The sequence below is a fragment of the Eriocheir sinensis genome, chromosome 53 (assembly GCF_024679095.1).
Source record: "Eriocheir sinensis breed Jianghai 21 chromosome 53, ASM2467909v1, whole genome shotgun sequence".
NCBI classification, from domain to species: Eukaryota; Metazoa; Arthropoda; class Malacostraca; order Decapoda; family Varunidae; genus Eriocheir; species Eriocheir sinensis.
In genome coordinates, this window is record NC_066561.1 from 3,299,892 (window position 1) to 3,318,726 (window position 18,835).

The 18,835-nt window shown below is 43.6% G+C and overlaps 1 protein-coding gene across 1 annotated transcript in view; it reads right to left on the reverse strand.

The window, feature by feature from the left end:
• Nucleotides 1-8,586: 8,586 nt before the first annotated feature.
• The window catches only part of LOC126983195 (uncharacterized), an 89,874-nt gene continuing 79,625 nt past the window's right edge, over nucleotides 8,587-18,835 (reverse strand). Inside the window, exons 7-10 of the mRNA XM_050835771.1 lie at nucleotides 16,532-16,669; nucleotides 15,212-15,380; nucleotides 12,672-12,814; nucleotides 8,587-11,023 (exon numbers count right to left, since the gene is read on the reverse strand). Of these exons, the coding sequence (XP_050691728.1) occupies nucleotides 10,934-11,023; nucleotides 12,672-12,814; nucleotides 15,212-15,380; nucleotides 16,532-16,669 (540 nt within the window). The 3' untranslated portion in view covers nucleotides 8,587-10,933. The remainder of the gene's footprint in view (nucleotides 11,024-12,671; nucleotides 12,815-15,211; nucleotides 15,381-16,531; nucleotides 16,670-18,835) is intronic.

The window sequence follows — 18,835 nt, forward strand, 5'->3', positions numbered from 1 at the left end:
CATCTTTATTCTTGAATAAAAAGTTTCTTTTAATGAAGCCAAACATTCTGTTCGCTTTATTTTCTGCATCGATGCATTGCTGTGAGAATTTGAGGTCTGACGCGATTTTGACCCCCAAGTCCTTAACGCATTGAACGCTTTTGAGTTTGACGCCGCGCATTTCGTAATCGAACTTCTTATTCCTTGTTCCAACTTGAAGGACCTGGCAATTGTCTACGTTAAAGGGCATCTCCCATCTATCAGACCAAGCTGAAATTTTGTGCAAATCCTCTTGGAGGCTTTGCCTGTCTTCGTCAGTGTGAACCGAGTTACCAATCTTTGTGTCGTCTGCAAATTTACTAATGCGATTATTGAATCCAACATTCACATCGTTGATGTAAATAATGAAGAGCACTGGGCCAAGAACCGAGCCCCGAGGGACGCCACTAGTGGCCGGCGCCCACTCTGAGTTAAATCCGTCAATCACCACTCTTTGTTGTCTGTTGCTCAACCAATTCGCAATCCATCGGTGTACTTGACCGTCAATACCTATTTGCTTTAATTTGTAAAGTAATTTATGATGTGGAACTTTATCAAACGCTTTCTGGAAATCAAGATAGACTACGTCTAGTGATGTGGTTACGTCATAAACTGTGAAGAGGTCGTTATAAAAGGTCAATAGGTTTGATAGGCAGGATCTTTTGTTACGGAAGCCATGTTGTGAGTCCCCAATTAATGAGTGGCTTTCAAGGTAACTCACAATTTTGTCTCTAATTATGCTCTCAAGTAGCTTACCTACAACCGAAATTAAAATAATGGGCCTGTAATTACCTGGTACTTTTTTGTCTCCTTTCCTAAAAATCGGTGTCACGTTAGCCTTTTTCCAATCCGAAGGGATGATTCCTTGTCGCAAGGACATAATTGAATACGGTTGCTAGGGAGGAGAGTATTTCGCTCTTTGTTTCTTTGAGCAGTGTAGGATATACTTTGTCAGGTAAATATTTTAAAACATTTGATTAGTTTTCCTTGGAGGCGACGTTTCTCAAGAGAGAACATGTTAAGGGTGGAAAGCCTCTCTTCGTCTAGGATTTGTTGCGCAAGGAAGGGATCATTTTTGTTGCCCGACGCTGAACACCTTCTAATTTAGCAATGTCCTTTGCATTGTGGGGAGACCAAAACTGTACCGCATATTCCAAGTGGGTTTTGACTAAACTATTGTAGAGCGGAAGTATTACATCTTTATTCTTGAATAAAAAGTTTATTTTAATGAAGTCCAACATTCTGTTTGCTTTATTTGCTGTATCGATGCATTGCTGTGAGAATTTGAGGTTTGACGCGATTTTGAGTAAGCCGTTACAAAGGCTGTTGTTGGGTCCGAAACAGATCTTCAAGGATCACTCTGGATGTGTAGAATGACAATGTTGGAATACAACGTTGTCAAGTGTCGTGGTATTTATACAAAATCTTTGTTATTAACATATTATCTTAAAAACGAAACAATCTTAACGCTATGTGACCTTATTGGATTATCCAATTATTTAATTAAATTCATTTAAAGGTAGTAAATAGCTGACATATGAGAGGAAGCGAGAAGTGTTGAGAGCAGCAGGTGCGGGGTTTAGCTGACCCGCAGCTGTCACACCCCTGTCCGCCAGTTTCAAATAGATTGACTATAGTTCCTCTATCATTTTTTCCTGGATTGATAGAAAAGGCTGATGGATTTTCTTAATAAAAATTCATAGTGCAAGAGTTTGTAATTGGTATACTAATTTATATCTTTATTAAGTTTGTGTTGGATTTTGATTACCATTATTATTATTGTTGTTGTTGGAATAGCCACACACCAGTGTTGTATCATAAAAATGTATGATAGTCCTGAGAACAGTGGGTCAGTGTTTGCAGGAAGCAACATGGTTACTCCAATGATAGTCTTCCACAGTACTGCACTCGCCATGGCAGCGGGACGGGCCAGTCGGGGGTCTGCGGGCAAGCACTCGATGCACACTCCTGCAGGAACAGACCTCCTCACATCGTCCCAGCCCAGTGAGCCCACACTACAGAGACCTGCTGGGATGTGAATGGGAGGATTGCAAGAACGATTATGATTATGATTATGATTTGTATATTGTTACCATTTATCGTCCATCTTCTAACACTTTTGGGGATGATGAACAACTTCTTAACTTTCTTTATGAATTTTGCTTGGGTAAGGATGTAGTGTTGTTGGGTGATTTCAACTTGCCTTCAGTTCATTGGGAAAGGGATTTGGTTTCATTTGGGTTATCATTCAGGGATCGCCAATTCTATGATTGGTTTAATATTCTTGGGCTTACTCAGTGGGTTACTGAGCCGACATTTATACCTTCTGGCAACACACTAGACCTTAAACTAACTAGTGAGAGTGACAGAGTTGGTGAGATACGGGTGCTTCCTCCCTTCCCTAATTGTAGTCACAGCCCAACACTTTGCAGTTACATTTTTCAGGATATTTCGGGATCCCAAATGTCATGTAGTCATAGACTCTGGCATAAGGGTAAATACCAACAGATAAGTAGCCACTTGTCTGTTGTTGATTGGGACTTGGAATTTCTACACCTTAATGTCGAACAGATGTTTTCACGTTTCCTTAATATTTTGATGCCTTTAATTGATAGATACATTCCCTCCTCTACCATCAAGGCAGGTGCTCATTCCCCTAAATGGCAGGTTCGCCCGCCTCAAGCTTTGAAGAGGAGACGCCATATGCTGTGGATACAATACAAGACAATACGTTCTCGTTTAGGAAGGAATTCTAGTGAGGCCACTGATGCATTAAGTCTTTTTCAGGCGGCTAACCTCCAGTATCGGAATTTTACCTTAGCAAAGCAGGCGGAGTATGAAGCGTCAATTGTAGACAAATCTTTACACAACTCAAAGGTTTTTCATTCATATATACGCCAGAAGAAGGTGGGCAAACCTCGAGTTGGTCCACTAATGTCAGACAATGGTAATGTCATCAACCAGGCAGAGGGCATGGCTAATATTTTCGCTGCGGCATTTTCCTCAGTTTATGTGCAGGAAATTCCTGATCATCCTGAGCCTCACCAGGTCTTTGATGGGAGCATTGGACACATTGATATCTCATTGGATTCTGTCATTGCTGTACTTTCAGATCTCGATGTGTCGTCGTCAATGGGACCAGACGAGCTCCATCCTTGTTTGCTTAAATCTTGTAAAGATGAACTTTCTTACCCTTTATGGCTCATTTTCAGATCTTCTCTGGACACATGCACTCTACCATCCATATGGAAGAGGTCCTTGATTGTGCCAATCTTTAAGAAGGGGATTAGACATGATCCTTTAAATTATAGACCAGTATCGCTGACATCAGTCTGTGTGAAATCTCTTGAGCGTATATTATGTAAATTTATTTTTGATTATGCCACAAGTAATAACATTTTGTGTAATGAGCAGTTTGGTTTTCGTCCAGGCAGATCCACAGAGGACCAGCTGCTGCGGACATACAATGATGTTACTTGTGCCATGGACCAGGGTAAAAATGTTGATCTCATTCTTTTTGACTTTTCTAAGGCCTTCGACACTGTATGTCATGACATTTTGTTGGATAAGCTTAGGAAATTGGGTATTACAGGCAATTAGCTTTTGGGCTGGATAAGGGAGTTTTTAAAATCTCGGGTTATGAATGTTGTAGTCGATCGTCAGTTGAGTCGTCCTTGCGATGTGGTCAGTGGAATGCCCCAGGGTTCGGTTCTTGGTCCACTTCTATTTCTTCTATATATTAACTTTCTTACTCATGACATTAGTTCCTATACAAAATTTTTTGCTGATGACCTTAAATTGTATATTTCAATTGAGACTAACTGTGTGCATACTGCTCCCCAAAACATGGCTTCTTGTCAAAGAGATATTGATAATCTTTACAAAGTTGCATTGTCTTGGGGTTTATCCATGAACATTAATAAATGTGTAGTTGTCAAATTCCAAAGGCGGACCGTGGACTTGTCGGGTTTACCGGCCTCTGGTATGTATTATCTAAATGTCATTCCTATTCCAGTTAAAGATTCTGCAATGGACCTTGGGGTTAACTCATGTCGATTCTTCCTTGAAATTTCACCAGCACATACAGAACGTCGTCCAGAAAGCACGTGGCATGGCTCAAAATCTACTTAAATCTACAGTTAACCGCGATGCTTCCTTTCTTGTCCCTATTTATGTAACGCATATTCGGCCTTTACTGGAATATTGTTCAGCTGTGTGGAATCTGGGATATATTACTCTCAACTTACTTGAGTCAGTGCAGAGACGTTGGACCTGGACTTGTACTCTGTCCATAGTCGACTGCTACGACATGACATGGTAATTAAAGTATTGGCAAATATTTCACGAATTTTGTGCTATTGCCCCCGAGGATATGTTTGTCAGTCCACCTCTAGGCACCACAAGAGGCCATCAGTATAAGGCTGCACACATAAGAACTGAATTAGAGATCCGCAAGAGGTTCTTCAACGTCCGATCAGGTATCTCGCTGTACGTGGAACTCTCTTCCCCAGCATGTTGTTTCAGCTAATTCACTCTCGGCATTCAAAGCATCCCTTGCTGCTCATCTCGGTGACAGACTTTTTACATTTTAGTTTGTTCATTTACATATTATTAATTGATTATTTACTTTGCTGCACATGATGCACAATTCCAGCTCTGTCTATAGCACATGTATTTGTATGTACGGAGGTTACTGAATTAGTCGGGCTGGCGCATCAGCAGAGTGCGGCTTCCTTTTGGGCCCTGTGTCTACCGGGTTCTGGGAAGCCCACCAGGTGAGAGAACCGGTGAGAGAACGGAGAGGGAATGGATGCTGCTGCTGCTGGGACTGAGTGCTGAAGCAAATGAGAGAATTATAGAAGCCATGAAGAGTTTTCTGGAAAAGATGTGGTGTGCAAGAAATAGGGAATTGGAAGATTTGTAATGGATACTGCTTGTTTTGTTTTATTTTTACAGGTTGTGCCGATATGAAGGCCTGACTCCAACTCTTGCTGTACAGGTGACCCGTTGGAGAGTCAGGCCTTCGTATCGGCACAACCTGTAAAAATAAAACAACACAAGCAGTATCCATTACAAATCTTCCAATTCCTTTTGCACACACCACATCTTTTCCAGAAACTCTTCATGGCTTCTATAATTCTATCATTTGCTTCATCACTCAGTCCCAGCAGCAGCAGCATCCATTCCCTCTCTGTCCTTGCAATCCTCCCATTCACATCCCAGCCCATCTCACTCAGTGCCACCCTCATCATCTCTGTCCTTTCTCTCCGGTACCTCCCACACACCAGCATCCATTCCCTCTCTGTTCTTGCAATCCTCCCATTCACATCCCAGCCCATCTCACTCAGTGCCACCCTCATCATCTCCGTCCTTTCTCTCCGGTACCTCCCACACACCAGTATCACATGCACGACAGTTTAATCCACACCCCTGTCACACATCTGACACACTTTGCGGCGGGACTCAGACGGTCAGACCACCTGTAATTTCTTGCATTCACATTCATGCACTGCGCTCGAGCTTGGAAGAGAAGATCACCACCCAGGCTTCCATCATACCAGCTGACACACTGCGGGGCTTCCTTTTCCCTGTACCACTCCAAAGTACTCTTTCGCTCCATCTCATGCTTCCACCTCCTCAGACCGTCACTTTTCACTGCACTGTCTATCTCTTTCTTCCACTTTCTCACATTCCATTCTAGACCCTCACTATTCCTGTCAGTCACCTTCCATTCAAAGAAACGCCTCCCTTCCCCTCTGCTCACCCACCTGACTCGCATACCACTGTCACCAACCATTCTCATGCAGTTCTTAATCCATTTGCTCTCATGCACACTCCACAAGTAAACCTTCCGTGCCAGTCTCGCGTCATCCATTCGTTCCAATCTGACTTTGTATCTAAGGGTAGCCTTCCTAAATCTTTCCAAAAAGGTACTCCACCCCATATCACCCCTCAATGCTTCCACCGCTGCATACCTTGGTGCATTCAAAGCTAACCTACCGATCCTATTTTGCCCTACTTCCAATTTATCCATTTCCAACTCACTCCATGTAATCACCTCCATCCCATACATCACACTCGGCACTGCTACACTCTTCCACACCTCTCTTAGCACATCCATGCTCTCATTCTTGCCGCACTTCCCAGACAGCCCACCCATTGATTTACTAGGCTAATCTTCTCATTCTTTGTCCTTTCACATCCACTCGGACTCATCCATACACCCAGGTACTTGTATGCATCTGTTTGCCCTAGCTCTGTGTCTCCTAGCCTCCAGGTCCTATTTCTCTCATCTTCTGCCCCATTCACAACCATTATCTGACTTTTCTCACTACTATATTTTACTCCAAAATCTCTCCCATACTCATTCACCACATCTAATAGTTCCTGCAGTTCCTCCGCTGACTCACTCACGACTACCACATCATCTGCATACAGAAGCACACTTACCCTGTCTTCTCCTACTTTTACTCCTGCACTCTTTCTCCTCATCCTGGCTGCCAACTCCTCAGTATACAGACTGAAGAGAGTTGGAGACAGGATGCAGCCCTGCCTTACACCTCTTTCACTCCCCACCCACTCTGTCTCTAATGCTCCTAACCTATACCTGGCTCTCGTATCCCCATACATACTCCTAATGATTCGCACTATCTTATCACTCAAACCTACTTTCTCTAGTACCTTGCACATCACCTCCCTGTTTACTCTATCATACGCTTTCTCAATATCAAGAAACCCAAGATACAACGAACTTCCATTCCTCCTTTTCCTCTCTATCATCTCATTTACCACATACATATTGTCCTCTGCCCTCCTGTCTGTGCAAAAACCATTCTGCTCCTCACCCAGCACTCTCTCTCTTTCAATCCACTTACACAGCACACTTGTACAGCAAGAGCAAGAGCTTGGTTTTGGTGCTCCCTTTTGTTAATCACCCTGGACCACAGGTGTTGCCCAGGCCAGGAGATGTTGTCTCTCCTCTGTCACCAAGTGCCAGAGGAGGACAGAGCAGATAAGCCAAAGGTTAAACAGTTCCGGCACAGAAAGACTCATAGTTGTACTGGTGCCCTGAGTTGCCTTCTGTCAGAGTCCTTCCTGTCCCAAGTCTCTCACAAAGGAACAGTGAAACAGAAAATAACCAGACCTGCAAGATCATAGGTACTAATGTTTTTTTTATCCAGCATTCTCATATTGGCATTCCTTATTTCTGCCAACTGTTCTTGTGAGATGTAAATATTGGACTAATAAATCTGATCTGTGCTAATTGTACTCACCATCTTACTATCCTTGTGTAAGTATCAGACCTCGGCTAACCACATGAAGTAGTAAGTTGGTTGCAGGATCGTGTTCAGTAGTCGTTGCCCTCCAGAGCACCCCCTGAGACACCTCCCAGCAGAGTCCCGCCTGCACCACCACCACCACCACACAGGGGTTGAGGGTCTTGAGGAAGTGTTTGCTGCTGTTGTTTAAGGTATTACACTTTTCTGTTGTATTTTGTTCAGTTTTTAATTTTTTATGCTGACTTTTGTTTTGACTGTCTGGAGTTATGTCAGTTATTTTTGGTGTTTAAAACTTTTATTTTGTGAGAAACAGATGTACTAACTAACTAATGAGGAGCATACACCTGGGGTCAAGTCACTTCACTCACTCACCGTCCATACTCCCATCAGTCCTCCCGAGCAAGCTCCCACACAGCTGCCTCGTCCATCCCAAGTCCCTCCCGGCAGGATCGGCTGACTTGCCCCAGCCATGAGTTATGAGGGCGTCCCCTTGGTCTCCTCCACAAAGGGTTGTCTCATACAGAAACAACCCTGTGAGCAAGATCAATGTTCAGGAGGTGCGCCACGTGCCCATATACCCGGAGTTGGTGTTGACAGACTAAGTTGGTAACAGGCCTCGATTCAGTTTCACAGAGTAGTTGCTGATTCAACATGAAGTCATTCCAGTGATATCCCTTGATCCTACCAATGCACTTGGTACCAAAGGTATCGACTTGTCTCTCCAAGTCACTATTCAGTGTACAGGGAGCACAGGCGACTTAAAGATTCAAATCTTTGTCCACCTGCATAGATATTGACAACGCCATATACTCGTACTGAGCGAGTCCATAACACCGTGGGCCAGCTCAATCTGTTCAGTGACAGACTTTTTTTTCATTAATATTATTATTACTATTATATATTACCATTATTATTATTATTATTATTATTATTATTATTATTATTATTATTATTATTATTATTATTGTTATTGTTATCATTATTATTGTTTCGTTTTGATTTTTTTTTTTCCCCCATCTTTTACACTATACACGTTTATGCAGGAACTTCTGGCATTGTTTATTTTCTCACTGTTTGGATTCTTGGCAGCACAAGTTCCTGGATACTGAGTGGGGTGTGTTGTTATCATCTGTCAACACTTACTTTGGGCGTAGCACTGAAAAAACAGCATTCTGTTCACAAGCTTTCCGGAGGCTGTGTAACCTGTCAAGGAATGGCATCGGTGGGCCTACCAAGAAGGTCATGGCGAGTTAGAGCACCTTCTAGCAAGGATGAATGAATGACAGTGTTTCCCAAAGCATTTATGAAGCAAAGCAAAAGAATGTGTGTGATGACATACATTTCTTATGATTAATAGGAAAATATTGGCATATAATATGATTTCAGCTTTTTACTGATATATTACTTTTTGAAACCAAAACTTGAGTGAACATTAAATCTTATCACATTTGTATCTTGAAAAATAGAAAGCCCAGATTTTCACATGTCATGACAGAATACCTGCCCTTGCCAAAACCTTAACGACAGGTACTGTAAAGAAGGAGTGGGTGATTGAGATGCTTAATGTACAGTAAGACACAGGTGAAGCATGACCATGACAGAACTTCCTTGCCTTCGTATAAAACTTTTGTGGGTCACAGTTACATTTAGAGAAAGATTTTGGATTATTCCTCCAATTTAGAAAAATATACATTGTACATCTTAAGCACAGTCCAATTATTTTGTGAGGAGACCCAGCTCGAACCACTCAAGCTGCGTCCTTGACAGAAAGCCAAAAATATAGTGTTAGTATTTATGTACAGATTTTACATAAGGGTAGGAATGTCACTAAGAAATTGGGTGCCAGCCGCACGGCACTGACGTGTGGCTGCGTCTGGGCAGTGCGTGGCGGCAGCGGGACGGGCCAAGGGGCACGCTGCCCCTCCTCCCCGCTGCCCCACAAGGAGCCAGGCCACAGTTTTCCCTGATATTTTTTTCAGCACATGTGCCAAGACCCACACAGCATCATGCTGTGTGTGGAGCATCACTAAACTATCTCTACCCTACCTTGATGCCTCTGAGGTTCAGACACACAATGAGAAAGGTGAGAGTGGGATGTGGCACTTCCTGGATCCATCAGGTGGGCACTCCAGCGGCCCTCAGCCTCTGGGTTCAAGAGTTGTTGTGGGTCATGAGATGGTCCACCACACACGTGTTGTATAGTGTGGAAACAACGATAATGACAAGAAGTAAACTAAAGAGGATAACTTGGGGGAATGTCAAAGGTAACAGCCAACAATGTATAAAAATGGAGTAACCGGGGTGCGGATGTTGACATGGTCTAGCCCCGTGTTTTATCACTATGTCAAGTAATTATGATAAGATATTATATATAATCAGAACACTAGATTTTTATGTGTGCCAGATAACACATTTGATAATGAATTCAGTAGCAAGTTTCTGCCAGCAGTGCACAGCTGTCATCTAAGGCACTCAGTGGCCTTTGTAAGGGTTGGCAGAATCATCTACTTTGGTAAGTGAATGACCAGCAACAACCTGAAGTCGTCACAACACAGCCTCACCAACCACTCTGCGAGAGTGACAAGGCCTGTGGACCTGACTGGGTGAGGATCACATCCTCCTGCACTCAACTTCCAGGCATAAGGCAGTCATTACACCAGCATGGCAGAATGTGACCACTGCCTACACCTCCATGGCTGAGGGAGCTGCCTGGAGAACTGCTGTTGTCATCAGCTAGACCGGCAACACACAAACTATGCACTGCATGACTCCTACGGCAGCAGCATCTATCAGGCCCTGCGTCTGTCACCAGTGTGGTGGTCACCTGCCTCCACAGGCGTCAGGTGTTGGCCTTTGCTCGGGCCACACCAGCCACAAAGTAACACCTACGTAATGCATTGATCTGGTATCGAGTGATCTCATTGCTGACACTGATGTACTGTTTGGAATGAATGTTAAAAAAGGACAGGATGAAAAGCTGTCTAACACAACCTACGTAAGTCCTCTAACCTCTTAGCCTCGTTAATGCCTACAAACTGCTCTGAAAGCACTAGTCATCAAGGCAGTTGAAGCGTTTTACGACTTGTACAGTAAGTTTGCACCTTTGTGATGTCATTCTCTACCATCCACTTGATGTCGTAACACAACAAGACAGCAAACGAGGGGGACTCTTACATCTACGGTACAGACTTGAAATAGCAGTGATAATAAGGCCTTGGCCCTTAGAATAGAAGGATATCACATTGTCAACTCAATAAAGGTTGTTCCAGTTCTCAAAAAGAAAGGTCATCAAAGCCTACACATGGTTCATGAATACTGATTACTTGCAATACTTATGAGTAAAAAAAGCTTTATACCTTAGAAATGAGGATGTATGGTATGATCTGCAAGAATGACAAACTAAAATTGCAGCATCCCATGCTGTCTACAATGAAGATGAGCCTAATGATAATATATATGTTGCTTAGTGCTGGAAAAGTCTTCAAGTTTCTGTTTATACTTCCTTGTTTTCTTGTAGTTTGTTTTGTTCTTCAACATTTTTATTTTATTTCTCTAAGACCCGCGGTGTTAAGGTTGTCCTCTACTCGGCACTCTTGTCTTCTTCTCCCCTCGTGTTTTCTCTGATCACTATTGGTTTATTTCTTCTTCATTTTCTTGGAGAGCTCAAGAGCCAGTTTGTAGGCGAGTGTTGGTGGCCGGTCTCTTCCGGTGGCCAGATTCTTCACCTGAAAGAAATGTCATTGGTAGTGATGGAAAATTTAACTCATGTCTGTGATGTAACTGGGGGTAGAGAGGGAGGGAGGAGCTAGCTGAGGGAGGGAGTTTAGTTACCTGTTGGGAGGTCAGGGAAGGATTATGACGTTCATCCCTGTACTGGTGGATGTCAGGTAAAAGATAAAGCAAAGAGGGCATTATTGAGGCGTCTTGAGGAGGAGGGGTGTAAGGGATCGAGCCTTTTTTTTTTTTTTTTTTTCACTGGGAAAGGCAGGAATGCAGGACAGGAATGCAGGAAGAACAAGGAACAAGTTGCAAGGGAAAATGGACCTTGTATTTTGTGTACTGAGGATAGCTTTTTCCTTACAACCTCTACTTGTTCTTCCTGGGATGTGTAGTCTGCCTTCCCCAATGCAGACTAGAGAATAAACTAACTTTGTCCCTCTGCCGGATGCCTCATATGTGGGTGAGGAAAGAATGGAAGAGTTGTAACATTGCAAGGTCTAGATATACAACGGTTACTTTTTTTTTTATCTTTTCAAGAGTGGAGTATCGAAACACCTCTCAAACTGTACTGATATTTCTTTTGAGGGCATTTTATTCTGCCCCGTGTGTGGGAGCAGCACATTCCAGGCATATTTTTTTTATTATGCTCCAGGAGTGTGTTATACTATGTAAGAAGGCCTTGGTTTGGAAGATACCAACAAGGGGTGGCTTCAGATATCATTGTTGGTAGGAGAGAGGATTGGTAGGGAAGGAACAAGAAGGAATACAACTTAGTCATCCCTCATTTATCGCAGATTTAGTATTCGAGGTTTCATAATTAAACGGACTGTCCTGGATAAAAAAAGTGAAACCCCCAAAAGTGAGCCTGTAATGAAAAAATAAATTAAGAGCGTAAGAGGGCGCTGCTACCAGGTGCCATAAGCGCGTGGGAGACCTCAGAGCCATAGATGCTTACCTTAACCGTTTGGATGCCAGCTTGGGGGGTTGGCCATTCACATGCAAGTGTTCTTATTTATACAGTTCTGAGCCATAGATGCTATAAAAGCCAATAGTTTCAATACTACATAAATTTTTACTTTTACCGTTTGGATACCACCTTGGGGGTTGGATATTCGCATGCAAGTGTTCATATTTATACAGTTCTGAGTCCCTTATTTTGTGCCGTGTGTAACTAGCGAACCTTCACTTCATCCTCGATTGGGAGAGGGACACAGCGTTTCCTCCCTGATGAGCAAGAAGCAATGGTGTTCGAGTTACTGTTCCGACACCTGTGTAAGAGTTCACGTCCTGTTAATTTTGTTAACCACGGGAGGGGGGAGTTGAAGGTTGTGGTAGGGTGGAGTGAGAGGGGGAGGCGAGGCGAGCTGTGAAGAACTCGGCCCCCTACCGTGACTCGCGGGCTGCCTTCCCTCACCATCGGTCCGGCCACGGAGTCACGTACTGTACAAGCTGGAGTACCTCCGTCATAGGGATGAGAGGCAAACCTCCCGTGAAGCCCCACCTCTTCCGTGGCTTTTTGGTAGGGTGAATTTCTGTGAGCCTTTTGAGAGTTTGTGAGTTTCTGTGAGCTGGTGTGAGTACTCAGCACGAAAGTTGAGGGATGACCATTAGGAAGGGGTGCAAAAGGCCGGCCCTGGAGAAGGTTTGGCTCACCTGCGAGGAGTGCACGATGAGGCCGTGGTTGGCGGTGATGTGCTCTTTGGTGTACTCGATGTCGTCCTCGCACACACCGCGGCACGCGTCGTCCACCAGCAAGGTCCTGTAGCCCTCCTCGATGGCGTGCTTCGTGGTGGACGCTGCCGCAGGGAAGGAGACGCGTTAGTTAGTTTTTAGGCCACTGTGATGGGTGCCGCCAGAAGTAAAAGTTAACATAGGGCCGCTTTCAGTCGTTTTGTTTTTGATCGTTACCAATGACGGCGATAGACGCTCTAATTTTCCATGTGAAACTAACCTATGGGGTAGTGGCGGCTGCAGAGGAAGCAAGAGGTGTTGAGAGTGTGTGGTAAGGTGCGGGGCTAGGCTAACCCCGCAGCCGCCACTACCCCATCGGCCAGTTTTACGTGGAAATACTATAGCGGCGATCGCCACCATTGGTAATGATCAAAACAAACAAAATGACTGTGAAAGCGGCCCATAAACATGGTAGCCATTCCAGGATCGGTCAGCAGAAGTAGGTGTATTATATTAAAGACACATTTTTTGTTTTCATGGGCAAAATGAGACTACTATTTTCGTGGAAATGGTTTTTATCTGCGCCAACCAGTAAAAAACCTGCTTTTGGTGGGTAATTATATCAGGAATATTCCCCGCGGCGCGCCCCGCCCCGCCTTGCCCCGCCGTGCACTGCTTTGCCGAATGCCGACTCTGCGAGCGACCCCCCCCCCCTCTCTCTCTCTCTCTCTCTCTCTCTCTCTCTCTCTCTCTCTCTCTCTCTCTCTCTCAATAGCCACGAATTATATATTTTTAAATTGAACCAACCCCGACTTCTATAATCTTAAACTAACGGGGAGGGGGGGGGAAACCCCACCCCACCCCCTTAAGAACAACAATAAGTGAAAATCAAATATTGTGATAGCTAATTTTTCAGTAATATATTTGAATGTTTATGTATAAAACAACTCGGTCCTACTTATAAATCCCAAACATGCCGATGTGCATCGCTAATACACCATACCAGCACACGAAGGACAAGGTACGATCCTGTGGCTTTTCAAATGCCCATAATTCATTTAAAAGATTTATGTTTCTGCATGTGCAAATAAAGGGTATTTAAATAATTTACTGTGTAAATAACAATGTTCGAAATAACATGAAATTTCTAGAAAATAAATGTTGAATGTGAGGCTAGGCTATTTCGAATATTAGGCTACCCATGCAGAGGGACCTTCAGAGCTATATGTCATATTATGTACCTGCAATGAGATGAACTACAGGTCTTTGAAAGGAAATAAATCGTTCTAGGATGATCTCACAATACTGTTTGCTAAAAGCTTCTCTCTGGTGTGCTTGTATGGTAGGCTATTAATTATCGATGCAAATCGGCATATTTCCGGTTTACATAACAGGGCCTGAGGGTTCGCTATATACACAGACATTCAAATATATCACTGAAAGTAATAAAAGCTGATCTTCACGCAACCACGAACTAACAATGCGCGAGTGGACAGATGGAATGAAACACACACACACACACACACACACACACACACACACACACACACACACACACACACACACACACACACACACACAGGCACCGCAGACAACACACACACACACACACACACACACACACACACACACACACACACACACACACATAGGCACCGCAGACAACACACACACACACACACACACACACACACACACACACACACACACACACACACACACACACACTAACCGCTTAATCCATATCCACACAGTGATAATACCGTCACCTCTGATAACACCGCACAGTGATAGTAACATCGTCTGTTTATTAAGATGTTCCTAATAAAATTATGTAGAAGCAAGGGAAAAAAAGAAAAAAAAGAAAGCCTCTCTCCATTTCCAATTCTGGCTCTTAGAAATAGTCAGTATAGTATTAAATCTTAAAAATGGTAAGGATAAAAGTAAAATAAAAGTCACGCGTACATTTGCGTAGTTACCCATCAATTCTGGTCTGGCCATACCCCCCCCTCCCAGCACCCCCATGGTCACAGTGCGCTCTGATTGGTCCTAATTTCTCCTTATGCCGAACTATAAGAGACTTCGGGAATATACGGTCTGGACGGAACGGGGCAGATCGGGACATCGAGTCGGCTATGTGTTAACTGAAGCTGTCACTTTGCGTCTGCCGTCTGTCCATAAAGACGAGTGTCAGCCCTGCGACTGTCTGTGCGCCAGTGCCACTAATGTAGCCTACTGCACGGCGGCCTGTGTCAACACAATACCTTTGACCCACTCACCTCTAATATAACTGGATTGGTTAACTCCATGCAAATATTGAAGCCCGTAGCCGCCATCTTTAAATTTCCATGGGCCTAAGTATCAACCTCGGCACATGGACTGTAAGCATGTTTTGTTCATCTTTTTCAATCGAACACAGCAGCCAGTTCACATCAAATACCAAAAAAAAAAAAAAAAAAACCTTCATTACCGAGCTTTACACAGTTTGGTAATAAAAGCACAAAATGTCAACCGTGACTCACCGACGCAGACATCGTAGGCGACGCCGCACACGAAGACGTCGGTGACGCCCCGCTTCTGCAGCTCCTCGTTGAGCGTCGTGTGGAACTTCTTGTTGTTGTCCCAGAAGACGCTGTACGAGTCCGTGTCGGGGTCGGTGCCCTTGTACACCAGGATGGCGTCCTCCACCACCTGCAGGGAGGACACACAGACAGGGAGGTGTTAGGCTTCAACGAATTTTTATATCACGGCAAAGGAAAAAAGATCAAAAGTGCTTCTCCCTCAAAAAAACAAAATACGCCTTAAAGTGATCATCTTTTTAATGCTAAAAGTATCTTCATATTTCCCTCCTGTAAGAGTTTGTCATAGGGAGAAAATATAGTCTAGAGAAAGTTCGTTCTGTTTATCAGCGAAAAGGACGGAATATTTTAAGTACTGGCTAACTCTTGCATTAGGAAGCGGGATAGCATAGGAAGAAGTTTGGACGACAGTCTTGTCCAGGGGAGCCACGAGATGTGTGGATACATGAAGTTTTCAAGCTCAGAAGATTAGTTGGCACGAGAATAGCGACTAAAGATTTAAACCCTTGCGTCAACCTTGAAATACTAGGTTGCATATCTTTTATAGCATTATAATGAACTTATTTAGAGGAGAAAAGAGCTTTAATATGTTGTAAAATAATGACTAAAAGAGATGTCAGAAAAGTGGAAGGAAATGTAATCCTTAATCTACTGTACAATGATGAGTAAAATAAAAATGTAAAAGAAAATGGAAGGAATTATAGACTTTAATCTGTTGTAAAGGAAAAAAAAGAAAGAAAATGAAAGGAAATATAAACTTTAATCTGTTGTAAAGGAAAAAAAGAAAGAAAATTAAAGGAAATATAAACTTTAATCTGTGGTAAAGGAAAAAAAGAAAGAAAATGGAAGGAAATATAAACTTTAATCTGTTGTAAAGGAAAAAAAAGAAAATGAAAGGAAATGTAAACTTTAATCTGTGGTAAAGGAAAGAAAATGAAGGGAAATATACCCTTTAATCTGTTGTAAAGGAAAAAAAAATAAAGAAAATGAAAGGAAATATAAACTTTAATCTGTGGTAAAGGAAAGAAAATGAAAGGAAATATAAACTTTAATCTGTGGTAAAGGAAAAAAAAAAAGAAAATGAAAGGAAATATAAACTTTAATCTGTTGTAAAGGAAAAAAAAAAGAAAATGAAAGGAAATATAAACTTTAATCTGTTGTAAAGGAAAGAAAATGAAAGGAAATATACCCTTTAATCTGTTGTAAAGGAAAAAAAAAGGAAAATGTAAGGCAATCTGAACCGGCCAGGCCCCCGCGTCTCACCTTGAGGTCCGCGTGCAGCTCGGCGCCCCAGCTGTTCTGGACGCAGTGCCGCGGCCACAGCTTCTGCTCCATGGGCGTGCCGTCGTTGTTCACGTCGAAGATCACGGTGTCGTAGACCTTCGCCTCATCGCTCGTCAGCTGAAGACAAGGGCCGCATTATTAAACATTTCGTCGCCCAAGTTCACATATTTGACAATGCTTTCGTAAAAGTTTTGGGCATTTCTAGTAGTTTTATGATCCTGGTAGTAGTTTGACCCTTCTTCTGTACCGTGAACCTAAAGAAACACTCATTAGAACCCGATTGACCCTCTCTTTGACCTTTGGAAATAGTTGATGTAAGAATCGAAAGTGTCTTGTAATACCGACCATTTGAGGAAAGGTTAGGCTAGCCGCGAACAGTTAGAACTCTACGCTGCCTCGTTGCCATGTTTCAGTTATTACAGCATTCATCATCAACAGCAGCCATTGAGTTTTGCGCGGCTCTTTTTGTAAGAACATGGCGCCTCAGATGAAGGTGGTCAAACTCATATTCTCTGGCTCCCGGGAAAATTATAATCACGGGGCTTGGCTGTTTAAAATTCATCTACCTATTACGTTCATGTTTTATTTATTGATATTTTCTTATTATTCATTTTTTAACCTGTGGGGACAATGAAGGCAGAGTGATCAGAGAGAGAGAGAATGGAGAGGAAAGAGAGAGAAACGTCAGTGGAAATCGACAAGTTGATAGACAGGTAAATCAACAAACAGAAAATTCAAGGAAGTAAAAAAGTTAATGATAGAGACAGACGGGAAGATTACAGGCAGGAAAACGAGAATAAAACCGACCAGAATGGGGTAAACAACCGTAAAAGCGCCACTGACACACACACACACACACACACACACACACACATGAGCCAGCACAAATACAACCTCTTTTGGGTTCGCCTCAAATTACGGTGGATCGCCATTAGCTCCGGGTCGTGATTCGGGGTGACGGCCGCCGCTATCTGTGTTTCCCTTTGATTCCGGATTAGAGAGTACCAGGTCACGACTCGCTGTGTGTGTGTGAGCTCTTTCGCTAACCTAAAAAGTCTGGAGGTCACTTGGTACGCGCCTGACCCTGTGACCTGGCTTTTGTGTGACTTTGTGGGTGATTGAGGGAGTTTTTTTTTAAGGTCAACGAAAAAAGTAAAAAAAAGGCCTTGTTGTTGTAGCTCCTCCTCCACCGCTGCTATTTTGCTACTCCTCATTGGTCTCTTTCACCCTCTCCTCCTCCTCCTCCTCCTCTTCTGCCTCCTATACGTTTTTCCCCTCCTCTGCCTCCTAAACGTTTCTCCCCTCCTCTGCCTCCTTAACGTTTTTCCCCTCCTCTGCCTCCTAAACGTTTTTCCCCTCCTCTGCCTCCTAAACGTTTTTCCCCTCCTCTGCCTCCTAAACGTTTTTCCCCTCCTCTGCCTCCTAAACGTTTTTCTCCTCCTCTGCCTCCTAAACGTTTTTCCCCTCCTCTGCCTCCTAAACGTTTTTCTCCTCCTCTGCCTCCTAAACGTTTTTCTCCTCCTCTGCCTCCTAAACGTTTTTCTCCTCCTCTGCCTCCTAAACGTTTTTCTCCTCCTCTGCCTCCTAAACGTTTTTCCCCTCCTCTGCCTCCTAAACGTTTTTCTCCTCCTCTGCCTCCTAAACGTTTTTCTCCTCTGCCTCCTAAACGTTTTTCCCCTCCTCTGCCTCTTAAAGGTTTTTCTCCTCCTCTGCCTCCTAAACGTTTTTCTCCTCCTCTGCCTCCTAAACGTTTTTCCCCTCCTCTGCCTCTTAAAGGTTTTTCTCCTCCTCTGCCTCCTAAACGTTTTTCTCCTCCTCTGCCTCCTAAACGTTTTTCCCCTCCTCTGCCTCTTAAAGGTTTTTCTCCTCCTCTGCCTCCTAAACGTTTTTCTCCTCCTCTGCCTCCTAAACGTTTTTCCCATCCTCTGACTCCTAAACGTTTTTCCCATCCTCTGCCTCCTAAACGTTTTTCTCCTCCTCTGCCTCCTAAACGTTTTTCTCCTCCTCTGCCTCCTAAATGTTTTTCTCCTCCTCTGCCTCCTAAACGTTTTTCCCCTCCTCTGACTCCTAAACGTTTTTCCCATCCTCTGCCTCCTAAACGTTTTTCCCCTCCTCTGCCTCCTAAACGTTTTTCCCCTCCTCTGACTCCTAAACGTTTTTCCCATCCTCTGCCTCCTAAACGTTTTTCCCCTCCTCTGCCTCCTAAACGTTTTTCTCCTCCTCTACCTCCTTCATACACCTCCTCCTTCTTCTCCTTCTCTTCCTCTTTCCTTCTTCTGCACC